Raw genomic sequence first — 18,278 nt, forward strand, 5'->3', positions numbered from 1 at the left:
AACAAAGTCAAGTCGTCGCATTCCCAAAAAAAAAAAAAAACAGAAAAGAAAAGAAGTCTTCGTTACTTTGTCATCAATCACAATGATTACTGATTAATAAAAGCGGATTATTTTATGACATTTTACTTGATGTATTTATTGAACTATTTAACTTCTCTTATGTTTAATAGAAGGGATTAAAATTAAAAGTTAAATAAAATATTATTAAAATTATTTATTTTATTTTATATATTATATATTTATTGAACTATTTTATTTTTTTTATTTTTAATAGAAAGTGATTAAAATTAAAAATTAAATAATATATTATTAAAATTATTTATTTTATTTTATATAAAAATTTAAAATAATTATAATAATTAAATAAAATAAAATAAGATGAAATTATAAAAATAAATTAGACCAATATTTAAATAGAATCTGGCGCCAATGTCTCGACATAATTGATTTTTGTTTTTCTAATAATTATCGAATACAATTTCTCATGTTTTATAAACTTAATTTAAAATAAAATATGAAGTTCTTTAATGAATGAATATACTCTATTATCTTGAATAGGGGGGTTATTATTCAATAATTATTTTTATAGACTATCTCGGAAAACATGAGTGGGTTTAACTTTAGCCGTGTGGGTTGGTTCATGCAAAAATGTGGGCGCTGACAAAGTTGCTGCAACGGTGCAATTTATAATCGTGCTATTCCTGGAAACTTCATAAAGTAAAATGTTATATACTATATTTTTGTTCTATTTTTATCTTAAATTGATGTTATAATATTCATCAATGTATTATTTAAAAGAGCAGTGCTACCCCCACTGCTGGGAGCTCCTGTTGGGACTCCCACTAGTATATTTGGGATTTGTTTTTTTTTTTTTTTTTTTATATATATATTTTTAATATATTTAAAAAAATAAATAATATTTATAATATTATTAAAAAATATTTACTTAATCATTAAGTAAAAAAAAAAAAAATTATAACAGTAAAAATTAACAGTAAGAGTAGTATTTTCCTTTTTAAAAAAAAAAAAATAATAAACTGCAATTTAAGTGGAGTCTCTCAAAAGTTTAGGTTCTATGGATAAGTTTAAGGGCATCTCAAAGGTTACTTTATTCTATCCTTATATCATAAAAATCCATCAATAAATTTAAAATATTCTTATATCTTTTAATATTCGTAACATATTTTTATATACAATGTAATATAATTAAATCTTGTATACTCACAATAAAAATTAAAAATAAAAATAAAATATGAAAAAATAGGATAATGTTACGAAAATATTTCCCAAAATATTTTGTTGAAAAAAGTGAAAGAAATAGAGGTGATCTAGATGATAAATAATAAAAAGAATCTGCTTAGATAGTGAAAATCAAAATAAAAGAAAATGAGAGAGTACCTGAACGTAAAATAGAGTGAGTTTTACGTTATCCATCCATTGGAGGTGTTTTTTTGGATAAAAATTTACATATTTAACTTTTAAATATATTTTAAATGAGAGTGTTCTAGAGGCTCTGCCGCTGTTGGTTGCTTTGTCATTTAAAAAAAAAAATACAAAATGAAACCCTTTAGCTTTGGTCTTTTATATAATAAAAGAAATTTTCTCCTACCAATAATCATTTCTTTTCCTGCTTCGTATCGTAATTTATATTGTCAAAAATGAAAATAAATTTTTAAAAGACAGTCACGTCTGTTCAAGGGCAAAAATAAATTTTTTAAAAAAAAGGTAACTTCACTCGTTGTACAATGAGATCCTATTTAGATATGTAGATTACTTGCCTGAACCTCTAGAGAGGTACCTCTCATCATCACACTTACATTTGTAAATTGCTTGCCAAGTTATGTGAATTTGTGACAGAAGCAATCCACTTCAAGGATGGTATAGCAATAGCAATAGCAGCAGCAGCAGCATTGTCATGGACAGCCAGAGATGCATGGTTGCCGCAAAGAGATTCTTACTCGTTTTAAATCCCAATAGAGCAACGAAAAATTGCAATATATATCCTCATAATTGCATACTCGGAAACATTTTACAATCAACAATCTTTCCCGTTTCCAGGAGCTGACCATGATGGAAGCACTCTTCCACCGCCACCATTCTCATCATCCTTTATATCTGAACCTGAGCCATTGATTTCAAAACCACAATCATAAAATTCTACATCATCATCATCTATGCATTGGTCGTAAACATCTGGCTCCATATAATTAGAAAGCTCAGCAGTTTTGTTCTGCCCTTTTGCTACCCTTTTCTTTGATCTACCGGTACTCTTGGTGAAGTCATCATCTTCGGCGTTTGAATCTCCGTCTCTATTTGTATCCCTTCTTCTCTTTATTGAATCATTACTGTCATTGCTACTGTTATTTTTTTCTGTCCTGTAGTATTCGTTGACGGTAGACTCGATGGTTTGTAGTACCCGATCCCCATAATTGATTACCTTAGTCCTGGATTAGAGCCAGCAGATCACTAACCTGTCACTGGGAGTAAACAACAGAAGATAAACCAACCTCGCAACTTACTTGCCCATGCCATTGATGTCAAGGAGTTCTTCCTTTGTTCTGGGAATCCTTTTGCTGATATGCAGCATCGTAGCATTACTAAGTCCAGGATAAAAAGGCAACTTGTCAGGGCTTGCCTTAAAATAGAGTGGTGGGATAGAGAGGAGATAGAAACAAATATTGTATCCTGAAGGAATTTTAGAAATTTAATAGAGTTCCTTTTCGCTCAAAATTCTCAACACAAAAATAATTCTTAACAGAAAATAATGTGCAAGAACAAGAACAGAATTAAATGGCTGAGAACAAACCTAAATATGTGGTATGCCAAGTACCCCTCGCTAGATTCTTTGAGAAGAATAGTTCGGAGCATTTTCAGAGCTGAAAATAGTATGGCAGAGAGATTCTGCAGCAGGACATGTTGGTAGAAGAAAAAATAAAATAAAAAACAAAAAGAGTTAGTTTAGCTGTTCATCGAAGTCATAAATTTCACAAGGCAAAAGATTTAAAAGGATGGGAAATGTGTCCAGATATATCTATGCATGCATGTATGCATATAATATCTAATCAAAATACCAAGTCTACTTCAGGTTGAGGCTGGGCAGGAGTATTGATTTGAGGACTTAGCTTCCCAGATATCAATGAGCCTTTTGCTGGAGTCACTACAGATTTGCTCAGTTTAGATGCTTTTACAGGGGAGGGGAATCTACATGGTATACAAGATGCGAGTGTTAACATATGGTAATCAATACATGCCAGCTGGGCAAAAATGGCTTACAAATTCTATTTAGGAAATAAACAGTAGAATAATAGGTCAGGGATGGCTCGGGTCTACCCATCCTGATACAACCTCATAAAGGAACAGGATTGAAATACGAAAAGCACATTATTAAAAAGAGTTTAAGTTGGAACATGATTTCCTCAATCAAATGAGTATTAATACAACTTTTTTGTCCACATAAATAGCTATAATATCTGGATCCTTCAAAAACACATAAATATTAGACTTCACATTTCACCCGACAGAGTTGAAAAAAATTATCAAAACCTGAAAATAATAGTCAAATAACTGCAAAAGCACATAACACAGCTGACATATTTGACAAACTTTTTACAAATCAATAGGACATAAAGTAATGCAATAATAGTTGCTAGGCTTGGCACATATCAGGTTCATAACTAAGCAAGAAACATCATAGAAAAGGACCTTAATATGATTGTCTTCCCACCCAGGAAGAGATTTTTGGCTTTGGACTCGTTCACCTGAACAAAGATTAAGATAAACAAAGCGTCACTACCAAGAAACAAAATCAACAGAGGCAGATTGTTTTATATGCATAAACTTATCATACCTATAAAAAAAAAAATATGTGCATAAACTTATCATAGCAAACGGCATCAAGGAGCAATTTCATCACACTTTTCAAGCAAAATGATGCATGAAAAAGTGAGAAAGGAAACATAAAAAGGATTACAACAACCTTCAACACTGATGATACAGATCCATAGATGTCACTTTTCTTGACATCTTCCACAAGAAAATTCTCAGTAACAAGATGACGCAATATACGGGAAGCTTCACCCTTTGCTAGATGTTTCCCGGCTCCATGCAGGCTCAAAGTCTCATGTCTGTGTTTCTTGACCTAGTTGACATTAGGTAGACAATGTTATTTTTACATGCAGAAAATTAGAGAATGTAAAATGACATGGGCATAGAAGGCAAAATATATGTTTCATTAGAACATACAAATTGGCTCAAGGAGCCCCTGTAGACTTCCAAAATATGAGATGATGAGAACTGCTGCAGTGTTGACTTCACCAGTTCAACCTAAGCACGACAAATAAAAATGTAAAAAAAGGAAATGAAAACAGTGTACTAAAATTAAACAACAGTAACTATATAGTGGGGACAACAAGAAACAAAATGAAAACACTTTCAAACCAATTGCTTTGTGATGTCAGTGACATCCTTCTCAATAAAACTCTTAATCTTCAAACAATTGTCACATGTTTTTTTGCAGTTTCCAGAATCAAACTTTTCTCCAAAATGAATGAGCTGTAGAAGACGTCGACAATCAACATCATTTTCACAATAACTGACCTGAGACAGTTTAAGTCGTTGATTTAGAACATATTTGTTTGAATTAATATACATATCATAACACAACAACTATGATGCAAAGCTCATATTCAGTACCATGCGCAACAGATTTTCTGTATTTGTTTCCAGTATCCTCCCTGAATTAGTAATATTGACACGATTAGATCCAGATGGCAATGGACTTTGCTCAATTCCTCCTTGACTAATCATATGCTTAACCCGTATCTGCAAAAGAAGACGAGAAACATGGGAGAAAAAGCAATAAGGATGCAACTCTTGTATGCAAACTCCTCCATGCACAGAATTAGCAGGAATCAACAAGATGAATTAGTTTTACAGGTACAACTTACATAGTCACTATAACTGTAATACAGCACGCAGGATGAACGCTGACCATCTCTACCAGCTCGGCCACATTCCTGAAACATAATGGAATGCAATAAGCTAAAAGAACTAGTAAGCTAAATTTAAAAAGTCCCACAATATTGTATCTCAAATCTAAACTATTGGCACAAGTATCTGAATTTCAAGGTAGTGGTATGCTTTATAGTAATTACCTGATGGTAGCCTTCAACAGATTTTGGGAGAGAGTGATGAATTACAAATCGGACGTCTGGTTTGTTGATACCTGCAATGCATACATCAGTACATTGTTATTTGTAGTTAATAAAAAAACTGAAAGCAACAACAGTTTATGGTACCCATTCCAAATGCCACCGTAGCACAAATTATATTGATTTCGTCTTTACTCCACTGCTGTTGGACGAAGGCACGTTGAGTAGGATCCATGCTGCCATGGTAAAATGCTGCTTTATGTCCACATTCCTAAATGAAACAGACTCTTTAGCAAGCATGAATAACAAGAGACTAACAGACACGTTGATTTTATTTTTTGAGTTTGGCTCACCCTTTGGCCTCAAAATAGAATTCTCACCACCATAATAGTCAGATTTGATCATTTTCTAGAATTTTCCATTTCAAAATCATACTTTGAAAAAGGATACACATCTTAGAAATTAGATGGATAAATGTCATTTACACCCTGTTAAATGCAACAAGCACATGAACAATAAAGATTGTTCAATTATTGCCAACTAACCTGTAACTTTTCTGCTACCTTTTCACAGTCCATTCTTGAAAGACAATAAATTATTCCACATTCATCAAAGTGGTTCTCTTTAATGAATTTGTCGATATCATCCACACACTTCTTAGTCTTGGGAATAACGGAATACCTAGGATGTTCACAATGAGTGATGAATTTAACAGTGAGAGACAAGTTACATTTATTCAACACTTACCACAAATTTGGCCGATTAAAACTTTGCCGGAAAACAATGCAGTTGACAAGACCTAGAGCTTGCACAACATCTTCTTTTACACTGGCCGTTGCAGTAGCTGTTAATGCTAGCACCGGAGTATTTTGGAACTTCTGTTTCAAGATTCCAAGACCCTACACATTTTACAGAACAGATTAACACTAAGCAGTTATATTATCGGTAGCGTGAAGTTGAAAAGTTTTTATAAGCACCAACCTGATAATCTGGCCTAAAATCATGCCCCCACTGGCTCACACAATGAGCTTCATCAATAACAATCCTGGCAAGCAACTCACGAGCATGTAAACTCTCCAGGTGCCGCAAAAGAACATCACTCCTGCAGAAAAAAAGAACGGTTTCCAAAATGAACAAAATAAAGAAAATGAAACAAAGACTTAATTGCACTTTGCAGTATCCCTTCTAGACATCCATTTTGTTCAATCAACTTTTATTCTATTAAGCATAGACACACAAGTGCATATTTCTTTAAATATAACAATATCAGCAAAGTAATAAAAATGCAACTCTTTTGTTCATTTGCAAATTTTGTAATGAAAACTTTTTAGATTCATTATTTAAAGAGAAAGCCAGAACTCATAAAAACCTAAATTTAAGTGGCTTAGTTGATGTTTAAGTGTTTATACATAACATTTAAGGTGTGCTTGTGCCCAACTCATTTCCAAATCACATACATACTTCTATTTAAAGGTATACTACCTTAGAAGTGTCTGAAAAGTTTCAAACCCAATGGTAAATGAGTTTCAAACCCAAAGGTATACTATCTAACTTTGATTTCACATAGCATCCTTTGGTTCTTCTCTTAAATATCTCCACTTACTTTAATTGGTTTTTTATGGGGGAAAAAGGATTGTCAAAGGGAAACTAAAGCACCAAAAAAATGCTTAAATTGGGTTATTTTACATACAATTGGGCTAGTCATTTTTCTATCAGTTGTGAATATGTAATCGAAGCTAAAACTAGAAAACAGTTCTTTTATTATGTGGAACCTAACCAAGGCAGGGCCCTTTGGGCATATTAATGGATGAAGTTTTTGCACTATAGTAATCATGTAAATAACAAACACTCACCTAGCAACTTTCTCCGGTGTGACATATAATAGTCTGTATTTGAAATGATCAGAACTTAGTTCTCTGAGGATCTCTTGTTGTTCTGTCCACTCCATGTTGGCACTTAAGTAGGCAGCAGGTATGTTTGCCTATAGCGCAACTCAAAAGCAAGTACAAGGTTCAAAAGCAAGTATAAGGTATGCTGTAAAGGATGAAAGTAAACGCTATAGAAGTTAGTGTAAACTAAACATTACCTGTAATAGATGCATTATCTGATCTTGGATAAGTGACACAAGGGGAGAGATAACCAATGTTATACCTGGACAAATAAGAGCAGGGAGCTGCAAAATAACAAAATTAAAGAATAAACCCCCATAATGAAAACAGAAAAAGGGATTTAATTTCCTGACATTGACAAGGAATCTAAACCTACAAATAAATTTGATAATGGAGATGCAAGTTGCTTGATCTAGAATACCACAAACTATTGTGTCTAAGAAAATGAAGCAGCAAAGCATGCACACACAATCAACAATATACTAAGATGGCAAAACCATAAAGATCTACTGATAATGAAACTAGAAAACAGTGTTTTAATTAAGAACCCTAAATCATAAGAAATTCACAAAAGAATTCTTTTACCTGATATGTCAGACTCTTTCCCCCTCCAGTTGGCATTAAAACAAAAACATCATATCCACTCATTGTAGCATTAATAACCTCTCTTTGGTTGGGGCGAAATGAGTGATTTCCGAAGACTTTCTTATTATTGGCCTGAGAGTGGAAGTAGGTAAACAACAATTAGGATGACATCTATACAAATAAGAAACTCGAAAATAATTCAGAAAAGCACCTCTAGCTTTTTTGTCCACGGGAAATTCACATTACTCCACTTTTTGTCATTAGAACCTTCAATATAGTTAACTTCAACATACTTGGGAATGTACGGTTCCCTCTCTATGTGGCCTGAAGAAACACCAAAGCTATCTATGGAAGAGAATGAAACTGATGGACAATTCCACCTTTCATGCCCTCCCACCTCATTAGGTAGATTAACCGGGGCATCAAATTTCATTGGAGTTCTAAATGTAGTTGCTTGAGGTGTTCCATATTGAAAAGATACAGCAGCTGCTGTGGATGCAGAATAATGCGATCTTTGCCTTTCCGCATTGACTAAATTGGCACGAAGATACCTCTCAAGCTGCTGGATTTGCTTATTCAGCTGTAACCTAGCAAAAAAAAAAATGACTTGTATCTCTCATTGGTGATGAGTGTGTAACAAGATATGACAAAGTGCCAGTAATAAGAATAACAACAATAAGCAATATAAACTACTGCACATTGGTTTGCTTATTCATTTTATCTGTTTTCTTAATTCTTTGTTTACTCAGAATAACAATGATAAGAATATGATGAGATAGGGTGGGAAGAAAACCTATCTTGGCGAAGCTTCTCAATCTGCTCCGGGCTGAGTTCATTAACATTGTCAATCAGTTCATTTGATATAACAATTAGCGTGTCCTTTATTTCCTGCAAATGAGTTGCAGCTTCGGGGCACAGTCCTAGCTGTATTAAAATCAGGAATCAGGCGTAACAAGCTAACAGCAAATTAAGATGGAGTCACAATAGTACATAATCACGTACCTTAAGACCATGACTGCAGTTTGAGCACAATTCCGGTGGCAAACCACTCCCATCTTGTCTCATAAAATTGTCTTCATCTAAAGTTGGAGTAATGGGTGGCAGCTTTGAAATTGATGGTTGTGGTGTGCAAGTAGATTGATACTGTTCTACTATTTGGTCCACATCAATATTCTGAGCCCAAAATAAGTACACAAGACAGATGAATGTACAGAAATCAACATTAAAAAGAGGAAACAATTATGACATATGACTCCAGATAAATATAAGCATGGGGAGTCCTTCACAACTTGAACCTGAAGCACAACAAATAAATTTTAACCAGTTACCTTGATAAAAAACATAAAGAAAAATAAAAAATCTTCAGTTTGTATGGGCGCATAAGTAAAACAAAAAATAATAACAGTAATAGCAACCTTATTTAGAATGTAGTTAAACAGATACCTACAAATTCAACAGAAATTTTAACTCGCGTGCTAAACAATATTGATAACTTGATGCTGTGAAAACTATACAAACTTGATGATGTAAAAACAATTATAGAACTCAGAATCCTGAATTACTAGTAACCAAGTCAATTGAACAGAGCTAATTCACGTTAACAAAGTTTCAATGTAACTCATATTGGATAAGAATTACCTCAAGTAGATCATCATCATCCACATCACCAGCCAAAACTTCTGCTGCAGACTCTCTTACTTGGCCAATATGAACAGTATGACTGCTGAATGATCTATCCAAAAATTGAGAATGAGAATGGTCGACTGTTGATGCTCTAATCTTGCTTTGGCCCACAAGACTCTTTTCGGCTTCCATGGCTCTAATGTTACCTGATGGAAAATGATTGCCCATGCAGCTTACAGATTCACTGACTTTACCATTACTTTTACTGAAATTTTTATGGGTTTGCATATGCTCTGAGCTCCTATCAATGCCAAATGAGCTTTGTGATATAGATCTTTTTCCAATGCTAAGAGACATGCTATTACCAAGATTATTAACTTTTACAGTTTTTCCAGGTTTTATGTAGTTCCTGCAAGAAATCTGAAGATTGGAAAGAACATGCCAAGCCTGCAAAAAGTTTCCATCAAAAGTAATTACCTAATCAGAAGTCATAATATATAACCTTAACAATGAGAATAATTTGGGCTGCTTTGACTACAAAATCAATAAGAGAAGGAATAGAAAATACAGATTGATTTGTATATTAAACAAAGTATTTTGATAAAAAAAAAAAAAAAAAAGTTCAAATGAAAGAGCACCAATGAGAAAGAGCACCAATGAAAGTGAGCATGGATCCTGCCTAGCAATTTTTACCTTTTCCAATTGTGTACTCTGCAATTTCCGAATATTTTGACTTTGGCAAGCCATTGGCCTGGAAAAAGAAAAAGAAAATCTTAATTCGAAAATCTTAAAAGAATTTTTTGGAGTAATCAAAAATTTTATTAAGAAATGCAAAAGGACATAGCCCAAGTAAGCAAGTAGACATGTAGCTTGGCAAAAAAAAATAATCCAACACCAACAAAATCTTGTGATTAGGTTCAAACGAGGGCGTATTTTATATAAACCTTAAGACCACAATCACTGAATACAAAAATTTGCATCAGGTTGTGACTATAAGATTGTATAATAAGTTACTAACTACACAGCCCCAACTCCCATGGTAAAATTTTACATCTAAAGGAAATTTTCAATTGACTAGATATTAAATTCCACATGACCAAATAAAAATTAAACAATATCTTTAATGGCAACATACCGTGTACCCATTTCTCCTTCAGCACAAGGTTTTTGTGATGATAATGAGAAGAGGAAATTTGAACTCAAGAACTTATTTTGGCATGAGAAATTCTCGTGTGCATTAGCATGTTGTGACCAATTAACTTTCAGAAGTTTATCATTGTATTTGAACCCTTGACCAGGATTGCTTCCACTGCAGATAAATAACAAATGCTCAACCACTCTAGGATGAAAAGGAAAGGAAAGGCAATAAGATGCAAAGAAAAAATTCCTATTCTTGCCTTATACACATTTCTGCAGTCATTGGTAAACATATTCGCCTACTAGGCTAGTGGCTGCCCCTTCTTGAAAGCCACATCATAACACAAAAACCTGTCATATCAAACCATGTCGATTAAAATTTAACTCCTCTAATAAAAGAAAAGTATTCAAGTCTACGAGTAATTTTAGTGATATAGAAAAGTCAACATTGAAAGCTCCTAGGTAAAAGACTTATCAATCTATACTAACTAAACGTAATGAAATTCAAAGTTTAAAACAAAAAACAGTAAATAAACCAAAACAAGACCCATTACCTATGCGTCTTAGTTTCTGCTTCTAATTCAAAGGTGACAATATTCAACTACTTCCGCAATGTAGAAATCACATCCACAAATTAAAAACCTGAAATGATTCAATTCAACATTTGCTATTAATAAATGAAAGAAAATAACAAAAATAAAAAGGCATGTAGAAGTAACTTATAAGGACATGTAAGTAAGAGTGCCGAGTGACGCATAAAGGAGGCATTGACAGTAAGGAATATCCAAAAAACGAGCAGAACAAGTGTTCCAAACACGCCCCAGTTGAAACCCTAAGCGTCATGGAAGATATAATATTTGTCTGCGTGTGAAATATGGAAATGATTCGGAGAACGAATAGTTTTTTATTTTTTAAATTGATTCAAGGGGGGGACTGACCTTCTAACGTGATGTTTGTTAGGGTTTAGCGGATAGATCAGTCTTCGACAGCGACGCTCCGGACAAAACTGTGGCGAGTTTCCGGGGAGAGAGAGCGCTTTAAAATGTTGCGTGGTGTGGGAGTGGCGGGATATTTTATTTTGTTTCGTTTGATTGAGGTGAGGTGAGGTGAGTGAGGGACAAAATAGTAATTTACATATAAGAAAAGCTACCACCCGCCTGTTTTTAAGATAAATTGTCGTTTGTGTTTACGTTGACTTTAATTGGAATTAAAATTAAAAGTTAAATAAAATATTAATAAAATTTATTTTTTTAAATATTATTTTTATTTTGAGATTTAAAAAAATTAAATTTTTTATTTTATTTTATATGAGAATTTAAAAAAATTATAATGATAAAATAAATTAAAAGGAATTAGAAAAATAAACGAAGTCTTATGTTACAAAGAAGACAAAAATTTCAAACTAGCCGGATATTATTTCTCACTTTACACCACTCAATAGAATTTCAACATGCTGAAGCACCACAGGTGTTCGATAAAATGGCACAGTCAATTGAAGCTTCTATTCACAGCTCTTTATATTTCAATACTTCCTCAATAATACAATATGTATCTTTATGCAGTACTTATAGATCATAGTGTCCAATCAAAAAATATAAAAATCTATTATAGAATATTCCTTTAGTAGAGTTTGTTATTCCTCTGTTATGAGCATTTCTATTGTGTCTGTGTCTGGTTGTTGAGCAGGTCTTCCAAAAGGCTTTGGACGAGTAACATGTGTTGAGGCATGTGCCTTAATATCCTCCCTCAATTCAAGCGACATAGGCAGAATTATGAGGCTTGATCGAAGAAGTGAGAACCATGCTGAAGAGAGTTACTTGATGAGAATGTCCGCAATCTAATCTTTACTTGAAACAAAAGAAATTTGGAGTGTTTTGGCAGCCACATGATCCCTCACAAAATGATGATCAATTTTAACATTCTTAGTTCTAGAGTGTAATACAAGATTTACAGATAAGTAAGTAGCTCCAATATTGTCACACCATAAAGTAGGTGGAAGAGTTGAAAAAATTTCAAGTTTCGTTAGTAAAGATTGTAACCAAAGTAATTCACAATTCTTATTAGCCACGGCTTTATATTCAGCTTCAGTGGAAGAATAGGCAATGGTTGGTTGTTTTTTAGATCCCCAAGAGACCAGATGTGAGCCAAACTAAACAAAAAACCCTCTGGTAGACTTTTGATCATCCGGGCAACAAGCCCAATCAACATTGGAGAATGCTGTCAAGGTATTTGATGAGGAAGATGAGAAATAGAAACCATAATGAGCAGTAAGACGCATATAGCAAAGAATTCGCTTGACTACTTGCCAATGAGGGAGATGGGGGGCAGTGCATGATTCTGATTGACTACGAAAGAGATATCGGGCCTAGTAAAGGCAAGGTATTGAAGAGTGCCCACAACACTGCGATACAGTTGTGGGTCTTCAAATGAGATACCATCAATGGCCGAAAGTTTGATAGATAAAAACATTGGAGTTGACATGGGTTTTGCATTATGCATGTTTGTCCGAATTAAAAGCTCATAAATATAGCGAGTTTGATACATGAATAAACCCTTGGTATTGCGACAAACTTCTATCCCTAGGAAGTAATGCAAATTCCCTAAATCTTTAACTAGAAAGGAGGATCGAAGAGTAGCGATAAAATCCATAATGAGTGAAGTATTAGAATCGGTCACAATGATATCGTCAACATATATAAGAACATAGATGCAATCAGATGAATTTGAATTTGAATAAATAAATAAGGATGAATCAGATTTGGAGCCTTGAAAACCTAAGGTAGATAGTTTAGTACTCAAATAGACTTTTGCAGCTTACAAATATAATGAGGAAGGTCAGAGTTCACAAACCCAGGGGCTGTTGCATGTAAATATCCTCCTCCAAGCCCCCGTGTAGGAAGGCGTTTTGTACGTCAAGTTGATGGAAAGGCCACTGTTTTTGTACAACAATGGAAACAAAAAGACGAACAGTGATTGGTTTAACAACCGGGTTAAACGTCTTTGTATAATCTAGACCAGCCTGCTAATGGAAACATTTGGAGACAAGGCGAGCCTTATGCCGCTCAAGGGTGTCATCAACACGCCTCTTGATCTTAAGGATCCATTTACAGCCAAGCACATTTCGGGTTGAGGTAGGTGGAACTAAAGACCAAGTGCGATTTTGGAGAAGGGCTTGTAATTCGGATGCCATTGCATCACGCCATTTAGGGAACTTTGATGTCTTTGTGTAAGAGGTTGGTTCCTCAGGAAATGAAACAGAGTGGGCAATGCTTAGAGATGAAAAGAGGGGAGAACATCGGTGCGGAGGCGGGGACGATAAACTTGTTTCTAAGATCGAGTAACCATAGGGTGTTTAGTGAGAGGTCGTGGGGGAAGAGATGGTAGAGTAGAAGAGGAAGAACAGGTGAGAGACAATGGGCTAGGGTTAGGTTGTATCGTAGACAAGGATGAAAGTGATTGAGAAGGGGACGGCCCAGCAGTAGAGTCAGAACGTGTGAGAGAGCGAGAGGCATGGGTGGGCTCATAATCAGGTGTGGGCTTAGAGGATGTATGAGGAGGCCCAATGGAGAATAGGGGCAATGAGAAAGAGAGAGGCCTTAACAAATGTGGCTTATCCAAAATGGTCGAGCCCGAGAGAGATGAAAAGGGAAATAAGGTCTCATTAAACTGGATGTCTCTAGAGATATATAGTCGGCTCATGGGTATATGAAGGTAGTTGTAGCCTTTATGGTATGGGTTGTAGCCCATGAAGACGCATAATTGAGATCGGAGATCCATTTTGTGTAGATTAAAGAGGCGTAAATTAGACTAACATGCAGACCCAAATGTTCGTAAAAATGAATAATCTGGGGGGTGACCAAAAATGACTTGAAAAGGAGAGACATTATGAAGGATGGATGTAGGCATGCAATTAATGAGAAACACAACAGTTTGAAATACTTTTGTCCAATATTTCACTGGAACATACGCATGGCCCACAAGAGACAACTCAGTCTCAAGAATATGGTGATGACATCTTTTGACACTGCCATTTTGTGCATACGAATGGGGACACGTAACATGGTGAGAAATACCAAAGTAGTGAAGTAAGGGACGAAGAGGGCGGAATTTACTGCACCAATCGAATTGAGTTGAAATAACATTTGATGAAAATGTGTTTCTCACATAACGTAAAAAAGCTAAGACAACGGAAGAGACATTAGACTTTGCATGAAGTGGAAATAACTAGACATATTTACTAAAGTCATCAACAATTAAAAGATAAAAACAATGACTACCAATAGATAACATCAGGGTCGGTCCCCATACATCCAAAAATAATAATTCAAAAGATTTGAGAGATCGAGATAAGGAAGAGGACAAGGGAGAACATGGGATTTAGCTTAAGCACAGGCGGAGCAAGGATGAGGTGCAACTTTGGACATAACTGGGAGTTGAAATTTGTTGATGGTGTAGGAGGTTGTTCGGGAAGAGACATGCCCAATAAGGGAGTGCCATATGTGAGATGATGTTCTTTTGCCAAGGAAGGCAGTGAGAGAAAGACTCGGTGGATGAAGTAAGTGACTCGACTTCGGTGGGTAGCACGCATAAGCCATCCTTAACGGGACCCTGGAGCAATAGTGCCTAAGTATGCAGGTCCTTCACACAAAAATCAGAAGAATTAAACTCAAATTAGATAGGGATAATACTAACGGACAGACAACAAGTTACGAGTAATCAATGGAACATGCAAGAGTATATGAAGGAGAAAATTGCCATTAGTGGTATGAAAGTGAGTTGTCCTAGTGTGTTGAATTGGGAGAGAGGGGCCTTCTCCAATGCTTAATTGGTATGTGCCTTGGTATGAAATAGAGTCCAAATTGAGGTTAGCAAAGTCATTGGTAAAATGGTTGGTGGCAGCCTTGTCTGGGAACCAATGAGGTGTAGGAGGAGGAAGAGTTGTGTAGTGAGCCATGAGGGATGGAGGGGCGGATGCTTGATAGGATTGGTTGAACCTATGGTAGCAAGACAGGGCTATATGGCCAGCTTTGTGACACACCTGAAAGACAGGTCGGGAGGAAGAATTGTTAGAACCAAAGCTGGAAAGGGAGAATTGGGTAGCATGACCATTTCCATGGCCTCGATGAGGACCTCTACCATGACCTTGATTAGAAGGATTAAAGGAGGGTCGAACCGTGGTGGTATAGGCAGTAAGGTAGCTGCTTGAGAGTAATGTATGGGTTTGATGGGCGAGGTGGGACTCTTGATTTAATAGGTAGTTGTGCACTTGGGAAGAAGTCAATGGTTCAAGCCGAGTAGTGATTGAGGTAATTATAGACTCATAGTCAGTGCCTAATCCTGCTAGAAGATAGGTGATCATTTATGAGGAATTGAGGGGTTGGCCAACGACACTAAGGGAGGCACTTAGGGACTTTGCTCTATGGAAGTCCTCTGTGATGGACTCAAAACCCTTATTAAGGGTGGCCAACTAATATTGTGTTTGCATAAGGTGGGTGGAGGTCTGAGCTAAAAACAAGATGTGAAGAGTGTCCCAAATTTCTTTTGAGGTGGTACAATCGAGCACTTGTGCTAGCACTATTTCAATGAGTGACAAATTTGTCGCCGAAATGATAAGCTGGTCCTGTAGCACCCATTTGTTGTAATCTGGGTTGCTATGGCCATCAATGGTGAGGGAAGGTTTCGGGATGGAGCCATCAACAAAATCGAAAAGTTGATGGCCTTCGAGAAATTGAAGGATTTGTGCCTTCCACAGTATATAGTTGTCAGTGGACAAATTTAGGGTGATAAAATGAGAGACTGAGTTAAGGATTGTAGGTCTTACAGAAGGAGTGGTTTTCTCGGCTTCCATGGTGAGGAGTAGAGGAAGAAAGGGACGCAAGTCCATGTTACAACTTTGATACCATGCTGAAGCACCATATGTGTTCAATAAAATGACACAATCAATTGAAACTTCTATTCACAACTCTTTGTATTTCAATACTTCCTCAATAATACAATATGTATATTTACACAGTACTTATAGATCATAGTGTTCGATCAGAAAATAGAAAAACCTATTCTAGAATATTCTTTTGGCAAAGTTTGTTATTCCTCTGCTGTGAGCATTTTTGTTGTGTCTATGTCTGGTTGTTGAACAGGTCTTCTAGAAGGCTTTGGTAGAGCAACATGTGTTAAGGCATGTGCTGAGTCATGTGCCTTAATACAACACATATGAAACTTATGTGTGTTTATAGTGTGTGCGAGTTTAGTGAATTGCAGCTCACCTTCATTTCTCTCTTCTCTCCCTATGTTCTATCCTCTTTCTCCTCCCCCCTTTTCTCTTTTTGTTGGGAAGAGGCATAGAGTCCAAATTGCATAGCTAGGAAGAAAGAGTTTGGTAGTTTGGTAATGGAGAAGTTTCACTTCATAATCTGTTACTCATATTCAAAATCTTGACATGGAAATCATACTAAAATTTAGATGTCATTTCGATAGTGAGTTGAGATGAAAGTTGAATAAAATATTGTTATTATTTTTTTAATATTATTATTATTTTAGGAATTGAAAAACTTGAATTGTTTATTATTAAGGCCACAGCTGAACTGCCACAACAAATGCCTCAAGAAAATATTCTAGAAGGCACTGGACGTGCCTCCTCACAACCGAATAGTGTGGTCCCTGTTAGTTATTAAACTCAAATGAAATTTGCCTCAAATGTATTGGCAAATGAACTATTGGTTATGTGTATTGAGTTGTATAAATATGGCATCTGGCCCTTTGAAGTCTGTGTAGTGAAAAATACTATAATCAGAAATTCTCAGTCTCTGTGACATTCTCTCGAGCACTTACTGTGCTCTATTATGTTTTATCATGGTATTTAGAGCCTCTTAGGACAAATGTCCATCTTTTTTTTTTTTTTTTTACAAAATGACCACGAAAACAACCACCGATCCAACTCCCTCCATTGTTTCCTCTGCTTCACATTTCATAACCATCAAATTATCAAATCAAAATTACCTTCTCTGGCGTGCACATGTTGTCTCCTTCCTCAAAGCTCATCAGCTTTATGGCCACATTGATGGCTCTGTTTCCCCTCCACCACCTCTTATTGATGATGCTCCCAATCCATCTCTTGCTCGTTGGCTCCTCATGACCAGCTTATGGTTTCAGCTCTTTATTCTTCTATTATAGATTCGGTGCTCTCCCATGTACTGGAGTGCACTTCCTCGCTCCATATTTGGACTACCCTTCGGGATCTATATGCTGCCCAGTCCAATGCCCATGTTATCCAAACTCAATTTCAACTAGCCACTCTTAAGAAGGGGTCTGAATCCTTGACTGACTATTATAATCGAGCTACACTTCTATGGTGGCCTCTCTTGGAGCCGCAGGTCATCCTGTCTCCCCTTCTCAGTTTGCTTTATATCTTCTTGCAGGACTTGGCTCAGATTATGAGTTCGTAGTCTCTGCTATAACTACTCGGCCATATCCTCTTTCTCCACAGCAAATCTACAGCTATCTTTTGAATCATGAAGCCCGTCTAACTCATCAACATAATACTCTGCTCTCTGTTTCTTTTATTGCTGCTCATGCCACAACAACTCGTCCACCTTTCTCATCCAATAGAGGCCGCAACTCAATCTCAAACAGAGGTGGGCGACGTGGTCGAGGAAGGGGTGGCCAATACCCAACCTCCTCTAGGCCGACTTGTCAGGTCTGCCATAAGCAGGGACATACTGCTGCGACATGCTATCATCGTTATGACGAATATCAGCCATCCACACCTACTTCATCCCATTACACAGCCAACCTCACCACCACTTTCCCCAATCCAGCACCTTCTACAAATTCTTGGTTCCCAGATACGGCTGCCACAAATCATTTCACCTCAGACTTTGCAAATCTCTCTCTAGAA

At 35.9% G+C, this 18,278-nt stretch overlaps 1 protein-coding gene across 2 annotated transcripts; it reads right to left on the bottom strand.

Moving 5' to 3' along the window:
* Positions 1 to 1,937: 1,937 nt before the first annotated feature.
* On the bottom strand, positions 1,938 to 11,437 carry LOC109007014 (ATP-dependent DNA helicase Q-like 4A). Of its 2 annotated transcripts, XM_018986491.2 has the most exons (27): positions 11,323 to 11,437; positions 10,939 to 11,026; positions 10,645 to 10,735; positions 10,383 to 10,556; positions 9,941 to 9,998; positions 9,263 to 9,694; positions 8,627 to 8,797; positions 8,418 to 8,548; positions 7,836 to 8,211; positions 7,625 to 7,756; positions 7,237 to 7,323; positions 7,004 to 7,131; positions 6,132 to 6,252; positions 5,898 to 6,049; positions 5,696 to 5,831; positions 5,298 to 5,421; positions 5,154 to 5,224; positions 4,947 to 5,015; positions 4,693 to 4,821; positions 4,438 to 4,596; positions 4,243 to 4,323; positions 3,977 to 4,138; positions 3,703 to 3,758; positions 3,072 to 3,201; positions 2,807 to 2,901; positions 2,520 to 2,597; positions 1,938 to 2,444 (listed from the first exon to the last, which is right to left on the bottom strand). In XM_018986491.2, exons 3-27 carry the CDS (start codon positions 10,665 to 10,667, stop codon positions 2,036 to 2,038), a joined length of 3,684 nt encoding a protein of 1,227 aa, XP_018842036.1. In that variant the 5' UTR covers positions 10,668 to 10,735; positions 10,939 to 11,026; positions 11,323 to 11,437; the 3' UTR covers positions 1,938 to 2,035. The 2 variants fall into 2 exon arrangements, with proteins under 2 accessions (XP_018842036.1, XP_018842035.1); XM_018986490.2 differs by lacking the exon at positions 10,939 to 11,026.
* Positions 11,438 to 18,278: the final 6,841 nt, after the last annotated feature.

The sequence above is a fragment of the Juglans regia genome, chromosome 13 (genome assembly GCF_001411555.2).
Source record: "Juglans regia cultivar Chandler chromosome 13, Walnut 2.0, whole genome shotgun sequence".
NCBI lineage: Eukaryota > Viridiplantae > Streptophyta > Magnoliopsida > Fagales > Juglandaceae > Juglans > Juglans regia.

Bases quoted from the DNA above. Each gene is read 5' to 3' on its own strand.
- LOC109007014 (XM_018986490.2), bottom strand. From the start codon at position 10,667: ATGACTGCAGAAATGTGTATAAG. The intron at 8,798-9,262 runs GTAATTCTTATC...TTTTGGGCTCAG, and splicing joins ATGATGATGATCTACTTGAG to AATATTGATGTGGACCAAAT. The intron at 8,212-8,417 runs GTTTTCTTCCCA...TTTTTTTGCTAG, and splicing joins GAGAAGCTTCGCCAAGATAG to GTTACAGCTGAATAAGCAAA.